Raw genomic sequence first — 18,033 nt, 5'->3', positions numbered from 1 at the left:
AAATTCCATTTCTATTCTCAATGTACTTTAGGAATCTAGTTGTTTTCTGAAGTGCAAATTGCAACTTTGTCATTAAAGGGGCTATTTCAAGAGACTGCAAAAGTTTGCATTCTTTTTTTTCCAAGATATAAAATATGGTAAGTTTTATTTAAATCTTTTTCTGAAAGTTGTACTTTTTTTTTCTTTTGCAATTGTTTCCTTCTTTTTTGAAGAATTTTTTTTTAGGTCAACGGAATTGAGGCCTCAATTCAGCGACATGTATTAGCACATTCCAAGTTTTTTTAGGGCCATGAATATCTCAACTGAAGGCATGAAGGACTCTATATAACATCTAAGTCAAAAATACACCTGGGTTTTAAACATATATGAGGCAATATTATAAAGCATTTTACATTAATATCTGTTAAAAATGCATTTGGTTTTGAATATGGCAATATAAAAAAGGTAATACATATTAGGACTACATTGAATAACCAAATATGAGGCTAAAGGACTTCCTTGAAATTGTCTGATCCTGTCAGATACTACTTAAACAGTTGTTACATATATTAACTAAAATAATCTTTGTGAACAGATATAAGTGTTTTTGCCATTTCTGAGATTCATCTGAATTAGAGATATGAGACATAAGATGAAATTTAAGCTTCCAGAAAACGTTGCTAATGTCTTAATTTTTTTTCTAGGAGCCTTTGTTCTCATTCAGAATGCCAGTGATCCTCTCTAGACCGCAGAGATTCAATGGAAAACCTTTATTATTATGTCCATTTTGTTCATAAATGTACTCTTTTATTTCATCCTGTGTTCTCTTTTCAGAACAACCACCCTCCTCTTCAAAAAGGAAAACCTTAATAGCACTTTCCTCCAGTGAATTCCAGTAAAAGGAGGCAAGCAATAATAGTATGGATTAACAGGCATTAAAATGAAACCATATGGAAACATGGGCAGAGGATTTGAACAGGAAAAGTACTGTTTAAAACTTAATCTTTATGTCTTAAAAGGGATTGTTAGGAACATTGCAAAAGTTCTGAAAACTCTTAATTCAATGCTTCTACAAAGCCAGTGTTCCGAAAAAGTAAAACAATGTTTATGTTGTCAGACTGGATCCTCTTAAAATGACAGCCTGGGAAATACACTTTGTGACCTAAATCTAAACTAACAAAAGACCCTGAAGAACACTTATTGTATCTGTCATTTTAGTCCCAATTTCTGTGATCACTGACATGTACATCTGAACAGGGAATTTATTACAATCTTGTAATACTACTACCCTTCACCTTTTTATGACGAAAACAGAAAATGAGGAAGAGTCTCCACTTTGTGACATGGCAAATAAAGCAAAAATATAGAAATATGAGAGCTACACTAGTATTTAGCCTGTTGTTTATCAGATGGAGAAAAAAATGTAACTTTAATTATAATTTTAAAATATTTAAAATTACTGTTTTCTGCTTGCTTTTCACTGCATTTCATTGATATAAAATGGAAAATACATGAGAAAAGTAGTCTGAAAGAAGGGGAGCTTTAATACTTTCCAAACTGACAGGAAGAATACACAGACACAACAGGCATTACAAGTCTTTTTGATGAAGTGTCTCTCATTTAAACTTGTTTCTGCTTTCCTCATGGAATGGGATAATCTCTCCAAAATTAATTTTTAAAAAAAATACTCAAAGAAAGGTAACTAGTGTAAGACATAGAGGCCAGAAAAAAATATGGAAAGGAAGGTAAGGAAAGTGATAATACATAAACTGATAAAATTAGAAAAGAACTATTAAGAGGTAATTTCACAAGCCAATTATTCTACCAAATGGTTAACTGTTTCATTGGAGACCAGGAACCGAAAAAGTAATGATCATACTATTTGTATGAAAGAGCTTCGCTTTCACAACAAATGGATGAGTTAGATCTCTCCAATTAAATCTTGACATGTTAATATCTGAGTCAAAAGGACAAGTACAACTAACTTTGCTATCTACATTAGATAAAACTACAGTCATCAGGAACACTAAACTGAGTGGAAAAGATCTATTTGTGTATAATATTTCCTGTTTCAGAGGAAACATGAATTTATTTCAGTGGGTTTTCCTCGTGTTGCAATACAACTTCTTTTGGTGAAAACTAAATCTGATACAAAACTAAACCAGCAACAATTTAGTCAAGATGAGGGAACAGTGACCCCAAATTAAAGAAACAACTGCATAACCTATTTTCTATTATAATTATATGCTTGGAGGATTGCTTGAATTTAACTTTTTTATTGCAAAATTGTAGGCAATTTTCATTGGCTAGGGCATTAATGCCACTTTTGCTTTGACTAGGGGTTATTTTAAGGAAGGCATAGTGTTGCAGCATGAAAAAGCATGTCCCCAAGAGTGACCAGGACCTCAGGGCCCAGAGCCCACTGCTAAGAATTGCTGACAATTAGGGAGACGAGACAGGGTCCCGTTTGGAAATCCGAGTGCTGTTTACCGTCAGCACATGCACAGACATTACAGCCCCCAATACAGACCAGGGACAAACACAGAGGAAGAATTGAGAGCATGGGACTAAATACAGGGAGGAAGGGGCGGATCCCAGGGGCAGGGTCCAATAGGGAGAGGGTACAGCATGCATAGGAAGGGGGCCAGGGACTAGGGGAATCAATAGGAAAATGGGTGGAGCACTGCAGTAAAACATAACCAATGGTGATCAAGCAAGGGAAGAACATTCTAGGAATTATACATGTAAGGTGAACAGAGGCTAAACTGGGTGACATAAACTTAATAAACCAATAATAACAAAATTTACAAGATATTAGCATGTGGCTGCAAAGGCCCATGGGGGAGAGGCTTTTCTCACCCTAAAGGGTTTTTCTCTTTGCCTGTCTCAGCCCCTCCTGGCTGAGGTACAACCCTGGTGGCAGCCTCCTAAGGCTCAAGAGCATAGTGCTCCTTCACTAGTGTATTGAGTAAAATCACACACTCTTCTATATGTTTCTTATAAATCACTCAGATTTTTCTTTTCTGGACATTTTCTAAGTATTGTATTTGGCAAATATTCTGCTAATATGTATTTCAGCAACTTAACTCTATGGAAAAGAGTCATTAATCCTTAAAAAAAGCCATGAACTGCTTTATAGAAATCATATTGTTTTTATGACTTCACAATCATTTTGCAGAAACTAATTGTGCAAACAAAGCATTCCTGGTGCAAATAATAAAGGGACGCTCACGATCAAAATTTAAAGTATTGTGTAGCATGCTTCATTACAGTAGAAGGTTTTTATGCCTTTCATCCAAATACAGAAGGTGCAGAAATGCAGGTCTGGTCTCTTCCAGCATGCCAGTGCACAAGGCAGACAAATACAAAACTTTATCCAAAGTACTCACAGCCAAAGCAAGTATAATCCAAATGGGCTGCTGCCTTCTCTTCTGCAATCTCTTGATTTCAGATGCCAGCTGCTACCAGGATATCCATCTTTCATTTCTATACAGACAGTTGCAGACAGTTACAGATATTGAACTTTTTTGTAGCTCTTGTGTATCTTAAGATTCTGAAGCACTAAACTTAAGACAAAACTTAATTTTTATCTTACAACAAAAATCCAAAATAATGTACATGGTTCCATAGGATAATCTGATTATGAAAAATGAGCAAATCAAAAAGGCCCAGTGTCAGAAAAACTCTTTTTCTGACCCAGAGATGAGGCTCCTGAGAGGCATTTTAAAAGATTTTATTCCATTTTCAGTCTCATGAGAAGGGTGAGATGGTACAGATGTTACAATTCACACCATCACAATAAGAATCCAAACTATTTCTTAATTGCAATACATTATAAGTGGTTTTTGGCCTATCAGTTTTGCCACACAATGCTGCCAATGCTTCTAAGACAATAATCTATTAAAATACCCCACATAGATCTCACTACAATACATCTTTCATAGTTCTATTTCTCAAAATATCTAGTCTATTTGCAAGGTCATCACTTGCTTCCAGTTTCCAGTCGAGTTTCTCTCTCAACAATGTCTGTCAGCAAGTCATCATACCTCACCTCAAGGTTTGCATACAGATGCACAAGGCCATTACAGCCCTCTGCCAGGCTCCAAGAACTCTCCACAAAACCATTTCCCACATTTCCCCTCTTTCTTGAATGGAAAAAAAAAAACTTCTTTGATGGCCTTACTGATGATAGGCCAACTATGTTTTTATTTCTCTTTAGGAAACCCATTACCTTTCAGGGCCCCTTCTCGTTTCTGAACAGAATGATTCGCAGTGCCAGGTATGTGACAAATAAATCAATCCTCACACAAGGTACAGCACAGCCAGTTTTTGACCTGGGGATTTACATTCCCCTGTGCAGTAGGGGAATCCCAAAACTGCACAACACTAAATATACACTGCCCTTTCCCAGATCATGTTAGATGGGGAGCTGGCTGGGATATGGGGGCGGCATGAACGCCTGAATACCACCAGCATGCTCAGAGCAACCCAGGAACTCCTGTGAGCAGCACAAAGAGAGCTGGAAGTAACACTTTCTTCCATCTGGTCAACAAGACAGGTGCACAATTGCAAATCACACACAGACTGCTGCAGCCAGGAGAAAATGCAAAAGCACTTCTTTAAATGTCTAGCAAATTTTACAGCACAGAAGTTTGATTCCTAGTCTTGTCTGTGGTTCTGAATTGCAGAAGTCTGGGGTCCAATCGTTGCTTCAGTTCGTATGGTGTTGGCCTTGAAAGTCTTGTTTATAGAAAGTGAGGTGGGGCTTAGGCAAGACTTAGGGCAATTGTTTAAAATATCCCACACAACACCTAGCCAGCTTGTGGGTTTTACTGCCAGAGAAAACAATCAAGTTCATTCAAACTCCATCTTTAAAATAACCTCTATGAGTAGGAAAAACTTTAATGATAATGGATATTATTTAAGATAGGAACTTCAGAGTGGAAGATTAATTGCCATCCTTGCCTCCAGCGTCCTCAGAAACATCTTGCAGTGGTAACTACACTGAGGTCTACTTTCATTAAAGGACTTCAGTCTGATCTAGTATTGCATTGTTAATGTATCTCTGCTCTATATTTCAATTGTCATAAGGCTAAAGGAAATTATTTTCAAATGTATTTTACTGGACAGCACAGCTGCTCCATTAAGCTAATACTTATACTATATATTTTCAATAATTTCCCCTAATCTCTAAAAACATTCCAAAGCCTCTTTCTTCATTTCTCACAGAGCAGTGAGAAATGCTACACTTGTGAAAAACTGACCATAAAATGAGTTGATGCATCCAAATGAAGATCAGATCAGTGAGAGAAGAAGTTTAAATTGCACAGGGTAAAGGAAAGGAAAACAAAGCCCAAGTCAGATAAAAAATGTTGGCTTCAATGCAATTCTGTACCTTTAAATAAATTAATAATTTAAAAAGTAATCTTTCTCATAATTTATTTTCCTAAATTTTCAAATGCATGTATTTATTTAGTTTACTTATGAGTCCTGTTTTCATAAGGAATTAAAATCCTTTACATATAATCTTATAAAGATATATGGGACATATGGCATACAGAATATATATAAATAGGTACAAAACTAGATATAATATAGCTCTATTTTATATATTAATAGAATATATATCTCATAGATATAAATAAATCACTACTTTACACCAATATATCAAGAAACATTTTCTAATTTTGCATGAAAGGGAAATAGGCTTCAGAAAAATGGTACTTCTGTTGCACATATTATTATATAATATAATGTTTCCAGCAATATTAGAGACTGGTGATTTTAAATTATTTTATTTCACATTAACCAGTTTAGGTCAGGGGGTTTTTTTAATACTAAATACCACGTAGCATTTTGGAGAGCCTCTAAAATATCTTCATCTGAACTCAGGGTTCAAAAACTATGCAAAATGTCAGGTAAAGACTTCTATAATAGTTGGCAAGTACAAGAGAGAAATCGCTTTTGCAGCATGAACTATAAGGACAAGGGAAGTCATACTATGTCAAGACTGGAAGGAATAATTTCCTGAAGACTTAATTTTCCAGGAACTTCACAAAAACCTAAGGAAGAATGACTATCATTATTAGTGGAGGAGTGTCTGATCTGGACAGCTAAAAGGACTAGAATCTCTAACAACTGTTTTACTTTTATTATTCTAAGACTCTTCCACTAACAAATACTCTGGCATACCTAGGATCTTTCAGAAATCATATGAGAAGGCAGATGGCTATAAAAATTCATAGACTGAAATCTGTTTTACCTCCAGTTAACAAAAAAAAAAAAAAAAAAAAAAAAAAAAAAAAAAAAAAAAGAAGTAAGAAAGAAAGAAGACATAGAAATTACCCTACAGATGTTAATAATTGTCTGGGGTGGGAGTCGGGGAATGGGAAGGCTGGCTTCTAAGTAAACAATGCAAAAAAAGACAAAGAGGTCCCTGCTGATGTACAACAATAAAAGCAGTTTTCTCAGCAGTGTCAGCTTAGCAAGCCTGAGGGTCTGTATTTTAAACCCCAGTGGCCTGACGTCACTCACCCTGATGGTGTGTGTGAAGGAAGCTATCTCTCCGCAATGACCGACCTGAAAAGTGTTTTCAAAGCCCAGTGGGCTAATGTCACTCACACCAACGGTGGATGGTGGGATCTCTCAGGGTGGCAGCCTGGGGGAAGTGAGCTGCAACACCAGCAGCCGACCATCACTCACTCTGATGGCAGGGGGTCAGCTGGGATTCTTTGGTGGCCTCCCGGGCAATGGTTAAAAAGAAGATTTTGGTTCACATGTCAATGTCTAACTTGAAAGCAGCGAGTATAAAAAGTGATTTTCTTTTTTTTTTCTTTTTTTTTTTTTTTTAAATTGTGTTTCACTAGTGGCAGCAGTGCAGCCAGGAAGGGGAGTTTCTCTGCAAGGACGTCTGATTGCATGTGAAGCTTACAATGGGGCTGGCTCTGCCTGGTTTTAATTTTTTTCTCCTGCATGAGCTATTTTATTCCCCCATACCAAAGAGGGGGAAAAATTAAATCCAGACAGCTCCAACTGCACTTTACATTTCATATGCAATCAAACAGACTTTGAGAATACCATCAGCTTTTTTACCAACCTGCCTGCCATGTAGAGAATGTAAATAAATACTAAAATCCCAAAACATCATGTTCTCATGCTAACTCATCTTGTAATGCAGAAACTGACATTTGGGACAAATTCTCCCATTAAATTTACCCTGACACCTAAAGCACTGTAAGGTTTGCAAAGGATTACACAGGAATAGTCTCTGTCCTGCTGCAAATACTTAAAAAACCCTACAAGCATAAGTGCAGCTCATATTTAATCAGCAAAGTAAATTATTTGAGACCGAGTGAAGCCAAAAGAGTCATTACTTACAGAGAAAGCTCTTCACAAAGATAACATTTTGAAAATAAAATTCACAAACTTAAACTTAGTACTTTAAAAGCTAAACCCTAGTCCTATGAAAGTAAATGAATGTTATTTAGTCTGTCTTAAACTGTCATGCTTAATTGTCTGAAGGGTCAAAATCTGAGAGCTATCCAACACTAAAATCATAGCTTCTGTATGTAAAATCAATGCAACCAACAACAACAACAAAAAAGAAACTGGGAATTCATGCAGCTCTAGACAATATAATCAGCTTTCTTGTATTTTGTATCCCTTTTCCAACAGCTCTTTGCCCCATTAGACTGTCGAGATTGAGACTGATGCTATTGTTTCCTACACAGTTCCTCTCTGCCACCCAGAAGAAAACAAACTAATTCAAAGCAACAATACCTTAAGGAATAGCTCAAGAGTTCTGCTGGTCACTGCTAACTGTAGTTTACTTGAGACTATGAAATTATTTATACCAGAACTGGTTTTTTTGGGCATGAAGTAAGGCTGTACAACCTCAGTCTAGCAGGAAAAAGTAAAAGGTTAAATTCTGCTCTCCAATTTTCACAATGTGTGCAGCTTCCATATGTGAAGAGAAAATATGACTCTAACTCTGCATAGTTAAGCTAATAAGCTTTCTCAGAGAGTGAGACAATAGGAACTGTGAGCATACTGTACAGCACAATAAGTGCTGGCACATGAACTGTTTCAGTCTTGAGGGACAGTGTTTCACAGTATATCAGTGACAGAAGATCAGCTTGCAGCCAGAATTATGAATGAAAAGTTTAAGCCTTCATGTAAGTATTGACTTCAAATGATAGTTCTACAGTCACCTCAAAAATTGGTGCACTGAACTATTTTGAGAAATATAGCATTTAACACTACATTTTCTAAGACTTCTATGCACATAAATTCATTAGTTTAACCTAAGACATTATGATTTTAAAAAGTGTTGCATTATATGTGTGAATACATTTACACAAATTTAAGCCAATCAGATAAAATAGTACACATTCAACCTGTAGGAGTATCTTACAGGTCTACTTACAAACCTGGGTAAGTAGTGGGAGACAGAAAAATTCATGTCTCTCTCCCTTTCTCAGGCACCAGACTGCAAGGGACTGTTGGTGCATATTAATTTCACAGTAAACTGTGCGCTTGGAATTGCCACAAATGCTGTCTCTGGAGAGCTATGGTTATTTCTCTTGAAATAGTCTCTCATAAATTCGTGACTACTAAACAAGAATACTTCATCAACAAATGCTATGGTTACATTTATATCAGTAAATAAACAGTCTAAGGACCCTTTTGTACCCCTGATGCAGCTCAGCTTACATGGCATAGCTCACATCCATGGAGCTAAACTCTTTCTGCACTCCTCCCCTACTCAAAAAAAAAACAACCAAAACCCAGAAAGGCCTCATCCACACGGCTTATTAGGAACAGTCCCAGGCCCATGCTCATTCCCAGACTGTGCTCAGACATTGTTTGGGATGGTGCTAATTAGTCAGGGTCAAAACGGTTCCAGGGGCTGTGCAAGCAATTAGCAGCACGTTCACTTGCACACATGCTCAAGCCCATCACTGTGATCTAACACAGGACCATCCTGTCCCTGCAGCTGCCAAAGGCAGCTCCTGAATTTGGCACCCTCCTTTGGCAGATCCTGTTAATAAGGTGGCAACTTCAAATTCCAGCTGCCATGTGCTACCTCTGTCCTTTCCCCACCCAAAAGAGAGGCTGCAGGGAGAGCAGGAGTTTGAAGAACTGGGTCACGTGAAGCACAGGAGCCTTCACATACTGCTCAAACCACTGGCATCCTCTCTAGGAGGGAGAGAAGATACAAAGCTGGATCTGCCCAAAAGATCTTCAGCTGAGCTATGATAATCTGTCAGCTGATAGACTCAGAAAATTTACCTCAGTTCACAATGGAGCCCTCAAAGGCAACTGGCTTCACCAAACCACTGGTGCCTTTGAACAGCTACAAAATCTTCCCCTGCTTACATAAATAACAGAACACTCCTCCTTACCTGAAGCACCACAAAAGAGAAAAGTTTGGATTAGCTGAAGTAAATCTGAGTTGGTGTGAATGCTGTCATCACTCATGCACTTGACAAAGATTTTGGAAGAGAGAAAAACAAATTAATTTTGTGAGATGCCAATATTCTTGCTATGTCTCATATGCAGGTGTCTGAAGCTTTGATGCGAGAGACATGCATTATTAGGCTGATAACTAGTACAGCTGTGAAAAAAGAAAATCCCCCCAAAATGTCGGAAGCAGTTTTTCAAGACTTTCCCTCAAACTTACTGGACAAAAACTGCTAAGTTCAAAAGTTTGGGGTATTTTCCTACATGCATTTAACAAAAGCCACCACTACCCCATAAAAACCATTCCAATTCATCATTGCTACAAAAGGACTCCTGTTATCTGTCTCACTACATCTGACTTTGAACATACTCATTAACAATTGAAAAATTACTCTTAAATACTCACATCTCTAAACCCACTAAATTTGCAAATTGTTGTTGTTTCTATTATGCTGCTCAGACAGGTTTTCCTTTTCTCCTTTTTCTGCAGCATTGTTTCTGTTTTGAAAGGGAAAACTAGGATACACTTTCATTTCCCCACAAATCAGAAATATTCAGTGGGAAGAAAGAATAGAAAATGACGTATTTTACAGTGGAAGGTTTGGATAGGATGACTTGCAACTGCCTAATACAAAGACTATGAAATAATGGCTCTAGGTCTGACATTTCATTAGGACAGTATAATATATGGGTGTTGCTTTGAAAAGTAATGTTCTGTTGATTTGATACTGCAGAAGACATTTGTTGAAAGTTTGTTTAGCTTTTCGTTAGAACTATTTTCTAGTATTTCTTTCACTTAGGGCAAGAAAATGCTGAATTTACTCGCTCATGCAGAATTTTGTATCTGACCCTGTCAAACTCTACTGTCAAAATCAAGCACAAGGCTTGCTTCTCTTGGAGCAAAGGAGAAACAGTTTCAAACAAAATCAACATTCCCTCCTGTAGGAATTTATTAATTTTTTTTCTTTTTAATCTTCTAAATATTTTCTAATTTTTAAAGTAAAATTAAAACTTTATTTAAGCTTTTTTTTCCCCCAAGGTGCCATCAGATTCCTAATATAAAAGTAATACGAGTAATTTCAAGAATCCCATCTATTTTCATCATCAGAACAAAAAACTTTTCACTTCTTCACAATGTTGCAGATCCTATTCTAACACTGCTTTTGCACCATGTGTTTTTGGAAACTTTATGTCATTTGAGCTTTTGGCACTGAACAGAATCATACTTGACTTCTGATTTATAGCAATCTGTCTTCTTTAACCATGTACATAGTACCCTAATTATTGTAGGGTGTGAATACTGTTATTTACTTCCTGTTTACACTTAAGGTATTATAAATGACTCCAAGAGACTAGGTCGTGTCAGTCTTCCTTGCTTGAATATAGGAGGTAAGGCTGAAATTGGTTTAAAAATAGATCAGAACGGAAAGTGCCACAGTGTGCTAGAGGCTTCCTTATCTCAGCGAGCTACGAATGTGACTCCATTTCAGACAGAGAAACTAAGAAGTATGCTAAAAAACAGGCGCAAGAAGATGTACCAACACTTTCATGTCTTTGTACAGAGTGCACCACTTTGTCTGTGAAACATAATAGGAAAGAATGAGGCCAAAAATACCTGTCCCCAAAGGAGGTCTGCAGTGCAGGGACCGGCCAGCCCAGACACCTGCCCTCCCTGGATCTTGTCCCCTGCCACTGAGAGCCACACAATCAGCAAGTGTTAAGCGTTGAAACAGATTTTAAAGAACATCTAGTCTCCATACCCCTTGCCATGGGGCAGGGACACATCCCTGGTTTCCCTAATCCAGGTTTCTCAAGGCTTTATCCAACCTGCTTTTGAACACTGATTGAGGAATCCACAACCTTCCTGGGCAACCTGTTCCAGTGTCTCACCACCCTCACGGTAAATAATTTCCTTCTCATAGCTAACATAAATTTCCTCTCTTTCAGTCTGTGCCCATAAAGAAGATGGCGTCACAACCAACGCCGCCAGAAAATGTTTCAGGGCCGAACATGTAGCTGGGGAAAAGGAGCGTCTGCGCTCCAAACGTGTGAATGGCTCCTCCACGGAGCTCCAAGCATCACATCTGCCTTCTCCCCGTGCCAGCAATACCCTTCGCTCCTGCCTCAAGCGACCCCCTTCTCCACCGCTGCCCATCCCCGCGCCCTTCCCCGCCCGCCCTTCCCGCCGCCTCTTTCCCTCTTTCCGCCGCCTCTTTCCGCCCTCGCCTTCGCGTTTCCTGTCCGGGCGGAGGAGGTTTGACCCCGCGGCGCCGCCGTCTCCCAGCAGCTGCGCTGAGCATCATGGCGGCGTCTCTCTCAATGTCAGCGGCGCTGAGGGGCCTCGTCGCCAGGAGCGGAGCGGCCGCGGTCCGCCCGCCGCCGCCCAGGTAACGGCACCGCGGGCTCTCCGCCGGCCGGCCGGGGGGCACCGCCGCACCCTGGCGCCCGCGGGAGCCCGAGGAGGCCGTCCCGGGCTTGGGCCTCCGCCGCGGCCTCCCCGGGAGCTGGGCCAGGGGGGCCGCGTAGGGCCCCGGCGCGGGTGGGGGGCGGCCGGGCTGGCAGCAGGCAGCGCGCCGAGGCTTCCTCCGTGCCAGTCCGTGCGTGCCCTCGCCCGTCCCCGTCTGTCCGTGCGTGTCCTTGCCCGTCCTTGCTGTCTCTTGGCGGTGACCGCCCGCCCGATGTCCTTGCGGTGCCCGGAGGTCGAGTTCTGGTCGTCACGGCCTCGCTGCCGGGGAGCGTCATTTCGGAGTCTTCCCAGGGTTTTGCACCCCACTGCATTCGTTTGTATCATGTTGCCTTTCCTCTCCATTCCTTTTTCGAAACAGTTACATTTTTCAGACGACGAATACTGCTTTTTCGCCGATTTCCGAAAAATAATGTTGGAAATAGCTTTATTACCTTAGGTGGCACTTTGTTATTTGTTTCTTTAATGCAGAGACCTGTGTTAGAAGTCATGACCCAACCGCGAGCTGAAGATGAGTGCATGTGTTTACTTTTGTGCATCTCACAGGCCCGAGGCTTATGTAAGACTCCACTGTAGTCAGGAGAAATAACACAGCTCAGTGCCTTTAGTTGTGATTTGGAAGGTTTGCTTTTTGTGCTCCTTAAGTCTTTACATAATAACAGATACAGGTTAGTTCCAGTAATTTTTTTAAAATATGTGGTGGATTTTAAATGTGGATGTGTATATAAATATGTGTGCATGCATCTCGAAACACAGAGAAAACTGTATATATGGAGAGTGAAAGAACTGTAGCTTTTTTCACTTTTTTATTTTCTGATTGTCTGTCCCATTGGCTACTGCTGCCTCCTCCCTCCTAAAATGGCACCTGTTTTATGGTGTTGAAGGTTAATTTTCAGTCTTCTAAAAATGCTTTGAAATATGTGAGTATGAATTTAGGAGTTCCTCTACACTAATCCAGAAACTCAGTGTTCATGTTCAGCTGTGTCTTTCTGCCCTTCTTCTGCTCTCTTGTGGTGCTGACAGAACTGTTGCCTGTCCCATGTGGTAAATTGGGTCAGTCAAGTGATTCAGGTTAAAAATAATTTTGTTTGGGTTAAAGTCTTACCGTTCTACATTTCAAGCAATTATTTCAGAATTAATAGTAGGATGTAGCAGGTCTGAGGATGAGAAGCATGGAATATGAGCTGGGTACACTTCAGCTGGTATTTCTTCTTTGAAACAGGGCATTAGGGTCCTTGCTTGCCACAGAGGATGGGGGAAAATTAATGTTCCTTAGGGTTTTCAGTAAGAGGGATGTTGGGGACATTTGCCTGAGTGGGACTGAAACTTATATTTCACGTTCTGTAGGACAGTGACCTGATCATAGGTCAGCAGGTTTTTCTGGAGAAGAGGGAGAGCGCTATGAGTTTCTCTTAAAGTTCACACACAGCTTTGTAATCACTGCTTGTTGTTAGAATGAGAATAAAATTTTCTATGGAATAAGGAAAAGGTGCTTAATTTTCTATGGAATAAGGAAAAGATGCTTCAGAATAAGATCGTTTTGTCAGTAGTAGGGAATGCTTAAGACTCAATTATGGCATAAGTTTTGCAAAGTAATTATTTCCTGGTTAGGTAGGCACTGAAACTTAAATATTTACTCAAATACTCTTTTATATAAAAACATCTATATATGAAAAACGTTTATATGAAATTTTATTCTTGACCATCCTCTGCAGTCTCCCTACTTGGGAGTGAGAATCAACATACATAATTACAGAAAAAAAATTAAGGTTCTATGTTTTAAATTGAAGATGTCTTCCTGCAGCTTTTAGTGAGGTGATAAATCAGATAGAAGTAGACTGGAGAAAGTGTATTTGTTACTTTTTTACTTTGTATTGCTTCTTGTATGCAACTGTTTTTCTTTGTTACATACCATATAATCTTTCTTACAGAGCCTGTGATCCTTTGTGTTTCATCAGAAACCTAGATAAATTTTGGTATACAGATAGGTGTCTCAAAGTTGACACTGTACAAGTCTCATTTTTAGTTTTAGTGTCTCACGTCTCCTGACCTCACAGATCAGCAGCTGTCCAAAAGACTACTTCTTTGGGAAGCCAGTAGTTTGCTGCATGTCTTGCAATTGGATATATAAATCCTGCAATACTGGTTTTCCTTTCAGAAATGTATTTTGACAGATACAATTTGATACAAGTAGTTTCTTTGCTTTGAAGTATGTTTGAAATATTTGTCTAATTTATTGGTGGAGTAATGTCTGTCATTGTCAAACTGTAGAAAGAGTTTTATACTAGTATGCTAGATGTGTGTCTTTAAGTAAATACATAGATAGATTGATAGAATTACTAACAATAAAAATTATTGGTGTTCTTAGGAGATGACCAAAGAAGATTCTGGAACTGTCAACTGTGAGGGCATTTGAATGACTCATATCACTCCAGCACTATGCTTTGTTTACTTAGATTCAGAGTAAAGTTTGGTTGTTTGGTAGAACAAAAAGGCAAAGTTAAGTTTTGGTAATACTTAAGGCAAGTTTTGTGTTACTTTTCTAAATTAGGTTATGAGGGTAATATAGCTTATTGTTTGGACACGGTAGGATTAAATTTTAGGCATTCAAGATGTAGTTTTATTTGCAGTGCATTTTTATGCAGATTTTTGCGTGTGAAAGTTCTTACAGTGCTCCAGTTTTCAGAACTTCAATTAAATATTAATATGATCGCTTTCCAAGCGTTACAAGAGCTTCTGTTTTGATTTCTGGTAGTGATATTTGGTTCTCAGAAATCTCATTAAATCACCTAGTGCAAATACTGCTTTTATCAAGACATGTTTAGGCACTTTAACATAGGCATGCCCAAGCTGCCCAGTGATTCTGAACTGGTTATTTCCACAGTATGGACATAAGTGTTCGGTCTGAAATTAGGAGAACATGCAGCAACATTCCTCATATCTTTATGAAATCTCAAGTGCTTGCTTTAAATCACTTAAGCAGTGGTTACTGAGTCCCTCATTATTTTATCTGGTGGTGAGCCTAATAGATATCAGCAGGTACTTGAGCTGATTCAAGAAGTAGAAATGTCTTCTTTGCCTAGATCATATTTTGAAGCTTTAATGCTTGTAAGATCTGTGAAGTTTTTAGGAGGCTTGAAATGATGTTGAACATGTTCTCCCTAATTTGACCTAAAAGATTGCAGTTTCCTTCCATTAGAAATCTGGACAGTTGAAGCTGGGAAAAGAAAGCTTCGAACAAATTCCTGCTGAGCTGGGAATCAGATATTTGTTTCAAAACCACTTCAGAGTGTTTCTGAGAAGCCCTTTCTATCACAATTTTTTGGAGTCAGAATTAATTTCTGTTGCTGTAGCAGAATGTTGTGTGTAGGTGTAGTATGGCCACACACTCTGTAGATTTCATGATAATGAATTTTTCATGTCACTTTTCAGTGGTTTTTCAAAATGTGTTACCTAGCTCTTGGAATGCTGCTGTAAAGGCTCTGAGTACAACAACAAATGTTTTGCTGGTTCATCATTGTTCTGAGTTCAGGAGGATGCCCGTGCACAAAAAACCCAAGATGCAGTATAGTCCCTTTTGCATAAATACATACCAACCCCTGGATCTTGGAGAAGCCACTGGTCAGGAGAAGGAGATGGAGCGTGGTGCTCAGGCAGGAGGGGCGGGTGGGCTGTGCACTTTCCAGGCATCCCCAGATGAAAATGATGTGCATCATGTTCTCCTCTCCCCTCCACCCCAGAACCACACCTTCTGTCACCTCCTCAGGAGTGGCCAGTCTCAGCATCATCTCACACAGGGCCAGTGCATGAGATGGAGTCATAATGGCCCATGATCACCCCTCCGTGCCAGCAAGGGCCTTATTGTGTGTTTTTCCCCCTTCACAGGATGAATCCCACCGGGTGACTGGTAGATAATTTCATTACTGAAGGGTAGTCTTACCAACTAACAATAAGGTCTTTTGCATTATGCTGTCCATGTGTACAACAGCAGACCAAATATGACAGGCCTTAGACCTGTCTTATGACCCTGACACAATCGTAAATGGATATCTGAGGTTATGAAAGTAAAGAATTATGGACACCTCTGTAGTACGAGTTCAGGGATATTCAATTCATACCCAAGAAATTGAGTCTCAGTTTTCAGTTACTGAATTCATAAGCAGGCTTCCCCTCAGAAAAATGAAGAAGCCATTTTTTTGGCAAAATAAAGGACTTCTAAAACAAAAAAACTCTGTGTTAATTTTTTTATCCTGTCCTTGCATGGAAAATAGAGAAAATGCTTACTAACTTAAAAAAAAAAATTCTGCAAGGTAACTAGCTTACTCTTTTGTGTTATTGTTTGGTTGGGTTTGGTTTTTCTTCTTTAATGAAATAATATTGGCCTTTTTTTTGCATGCCAATACCAAAGTATATATTAAATTATGACTTAGTAGACTTCTCAGAGCTAGGTCTAGGTAGAGCAGAGAGCTATTTAAAGATGCACAAAGCCCTGACTGAGTCTGGTTAATAGAAACACTATTTGGCCAGTGTTAGTGCTAGCCACTGTGAGATTTTTGTCAAGTCTGGAATAGGTAGCATGCTGCAGAAGTTGTATTACTTATTATTTCATCTACCTGTTATATGTGTCTGCTGCTTACTTTATTACATCTGATATGTAAAAGTATGTGTGGTGTTGTCAGGCTCAGACACATCAGAAGCCTTGGTTTTCATTCATAAGAAAGATAGTTCTGTAGCGTTTATCTTTATTAAAATTATTTCTGGTGACTGATACAATCTGCATAGAGAGCCTGGAATAAAATTTAAAGAAAAGACCAGTAGAAAAAGCAGTCTTCTTGCAGTCTTGCCCTAGCTGTATAAGAGATGTTTATAGATAGTTTTATTTTGGTTATTCATCAGGAAAAAAGATGTATTTGGCTTTTAAAATACATATTTGGCTGGAATTTTACGATTTTATCTTAAGTGTGTATTGAGGTTTTAATATGTATTAGAGCAAATACAGTGAGTCACAGTATCTTACAACATAATAGCACTAGGGTAAACTAAAATCTGGAATAAAATTCCTGCAGTTTTTTGCTCATGCGACTGTGGTGACATGGCGTGTTGGAGAAGACGAGGTGAAAAATATGGAGAGACACATGGACATTGACAAGGGGAGAAAGAGATGAAATCTACTACAGTTCACGCGTGTAGTGAGCATGAGTTTGAAAACAAAACTCCAGGCAGCAGTGAGTGAGTGTCTGATCTTGCAGGTACCCTGAAGCAGTAGTTTGGGAGTAGGTATTTCATATGTCTGTGCATAATTAGTTTAAAAACAACTCCTTTTGACTCTGTCCACACTGTTCAAATAGTGATTGTGTGGTTAAGAGAGAGTCTAGGAGCCAAATCTTGCCTGTTCACTGTGGCTGAAAGCGGTGTCAGTGGTTATTTGTTATAGTCACAGGTCCTTTGACAACAGCCTGTGTCTGGCTCTTTTGAAGGACTGCCCTCTTTCCACAACGATTTTACATACTTTGAGGAAGAGAAGGGGAAATTTCTAAAAACTAGAATGACTTCATACCCTTTGCAGTGTTTTGTGTAGTATCTCAAAGCTGCTAATCCATCATTACTTGAGTAGTTGCAGTAGGGTAACTTACTCATGTCGTTTGTGTTCATGGGCATGCACCATTATTAAGATATCAAAGTGGCTGTGGTGAACCATAATGGTGTTGTAGTTTTCCTGCTTTTTTCTTTTCTTGTTTGGCATTTTTGGAAGTAGGGTGTAGGAGTGCTCCTTGTTTCCTTTGGAGTGGAAAGAGTAAGCTTTGGAAAGTCCCCATGGGGTAATGAAGATGTTGGATGTAATGAAACGTGGGAGGAGTAGGATGTTGCTGTCAACGTGAACAATTCCATCACAGTGAGAAAGTGAAAAATACCATGTATCATGTAGTTTAGTGGTAAGATCAGATCAAGCTCATTTGAGTTCTTGAAGTGTATGAGATTCCTGTAATGTTTGTGAAAGTTTGCATACTTTCGTATGTACTACTAGTGCATACTAGTATACTACATACTGCACAGGATTCTTGTAGAGGAGGAAGAGAATGGATAGAAAGATGTGCAAGTAAGAAAGGCAGATAGGAAAAAAGTTTGAG

General features: G+C 39.0%; 1 protein-coding gene across 1 annotated transcript in view; it reads left to right on the top strand.

Annotated features, from left to right (window-relative positions):
• Positions 1–11,696: 11,696 nt before the first annotated feature.
• NDUFS4 (NADH:ubiquinone oxidoreductase subunit S4) overlaps positions 11,697–18,033 on the top strand; it is a 47,406-nt gene continuing 41,069 nt past the window's right edge. Inside the window, exon 1 of the mRNA XM_083883989.1 lies at positions 11,697–11,828. Coding sequence (XP_083740115.1) covers positions 11,743–11,828 — 86 coding nt within the window. The 5' untranslated portion in view covers positions 11,697–11,742. The remainder of the gene's footprint in view (positions 11,829–18,033) is intronic.

This window comes from Zosterops lateralis (genome assembly GCF_965231275.1).
Source record: "Zosterops lateralis genome assembly, chromosome: Z".
In the NCBI taxonomy this organism is placed as follows: domain Eukaryota; kingdom Metazoa; phylum Chordata; class Aves; order Passeriformes; family Zosteropidae; genus Zosterops; species Zosterops lateralis.
This window is presented reverse-complemented; position numbering and strand designations above follow the sequence as displayed.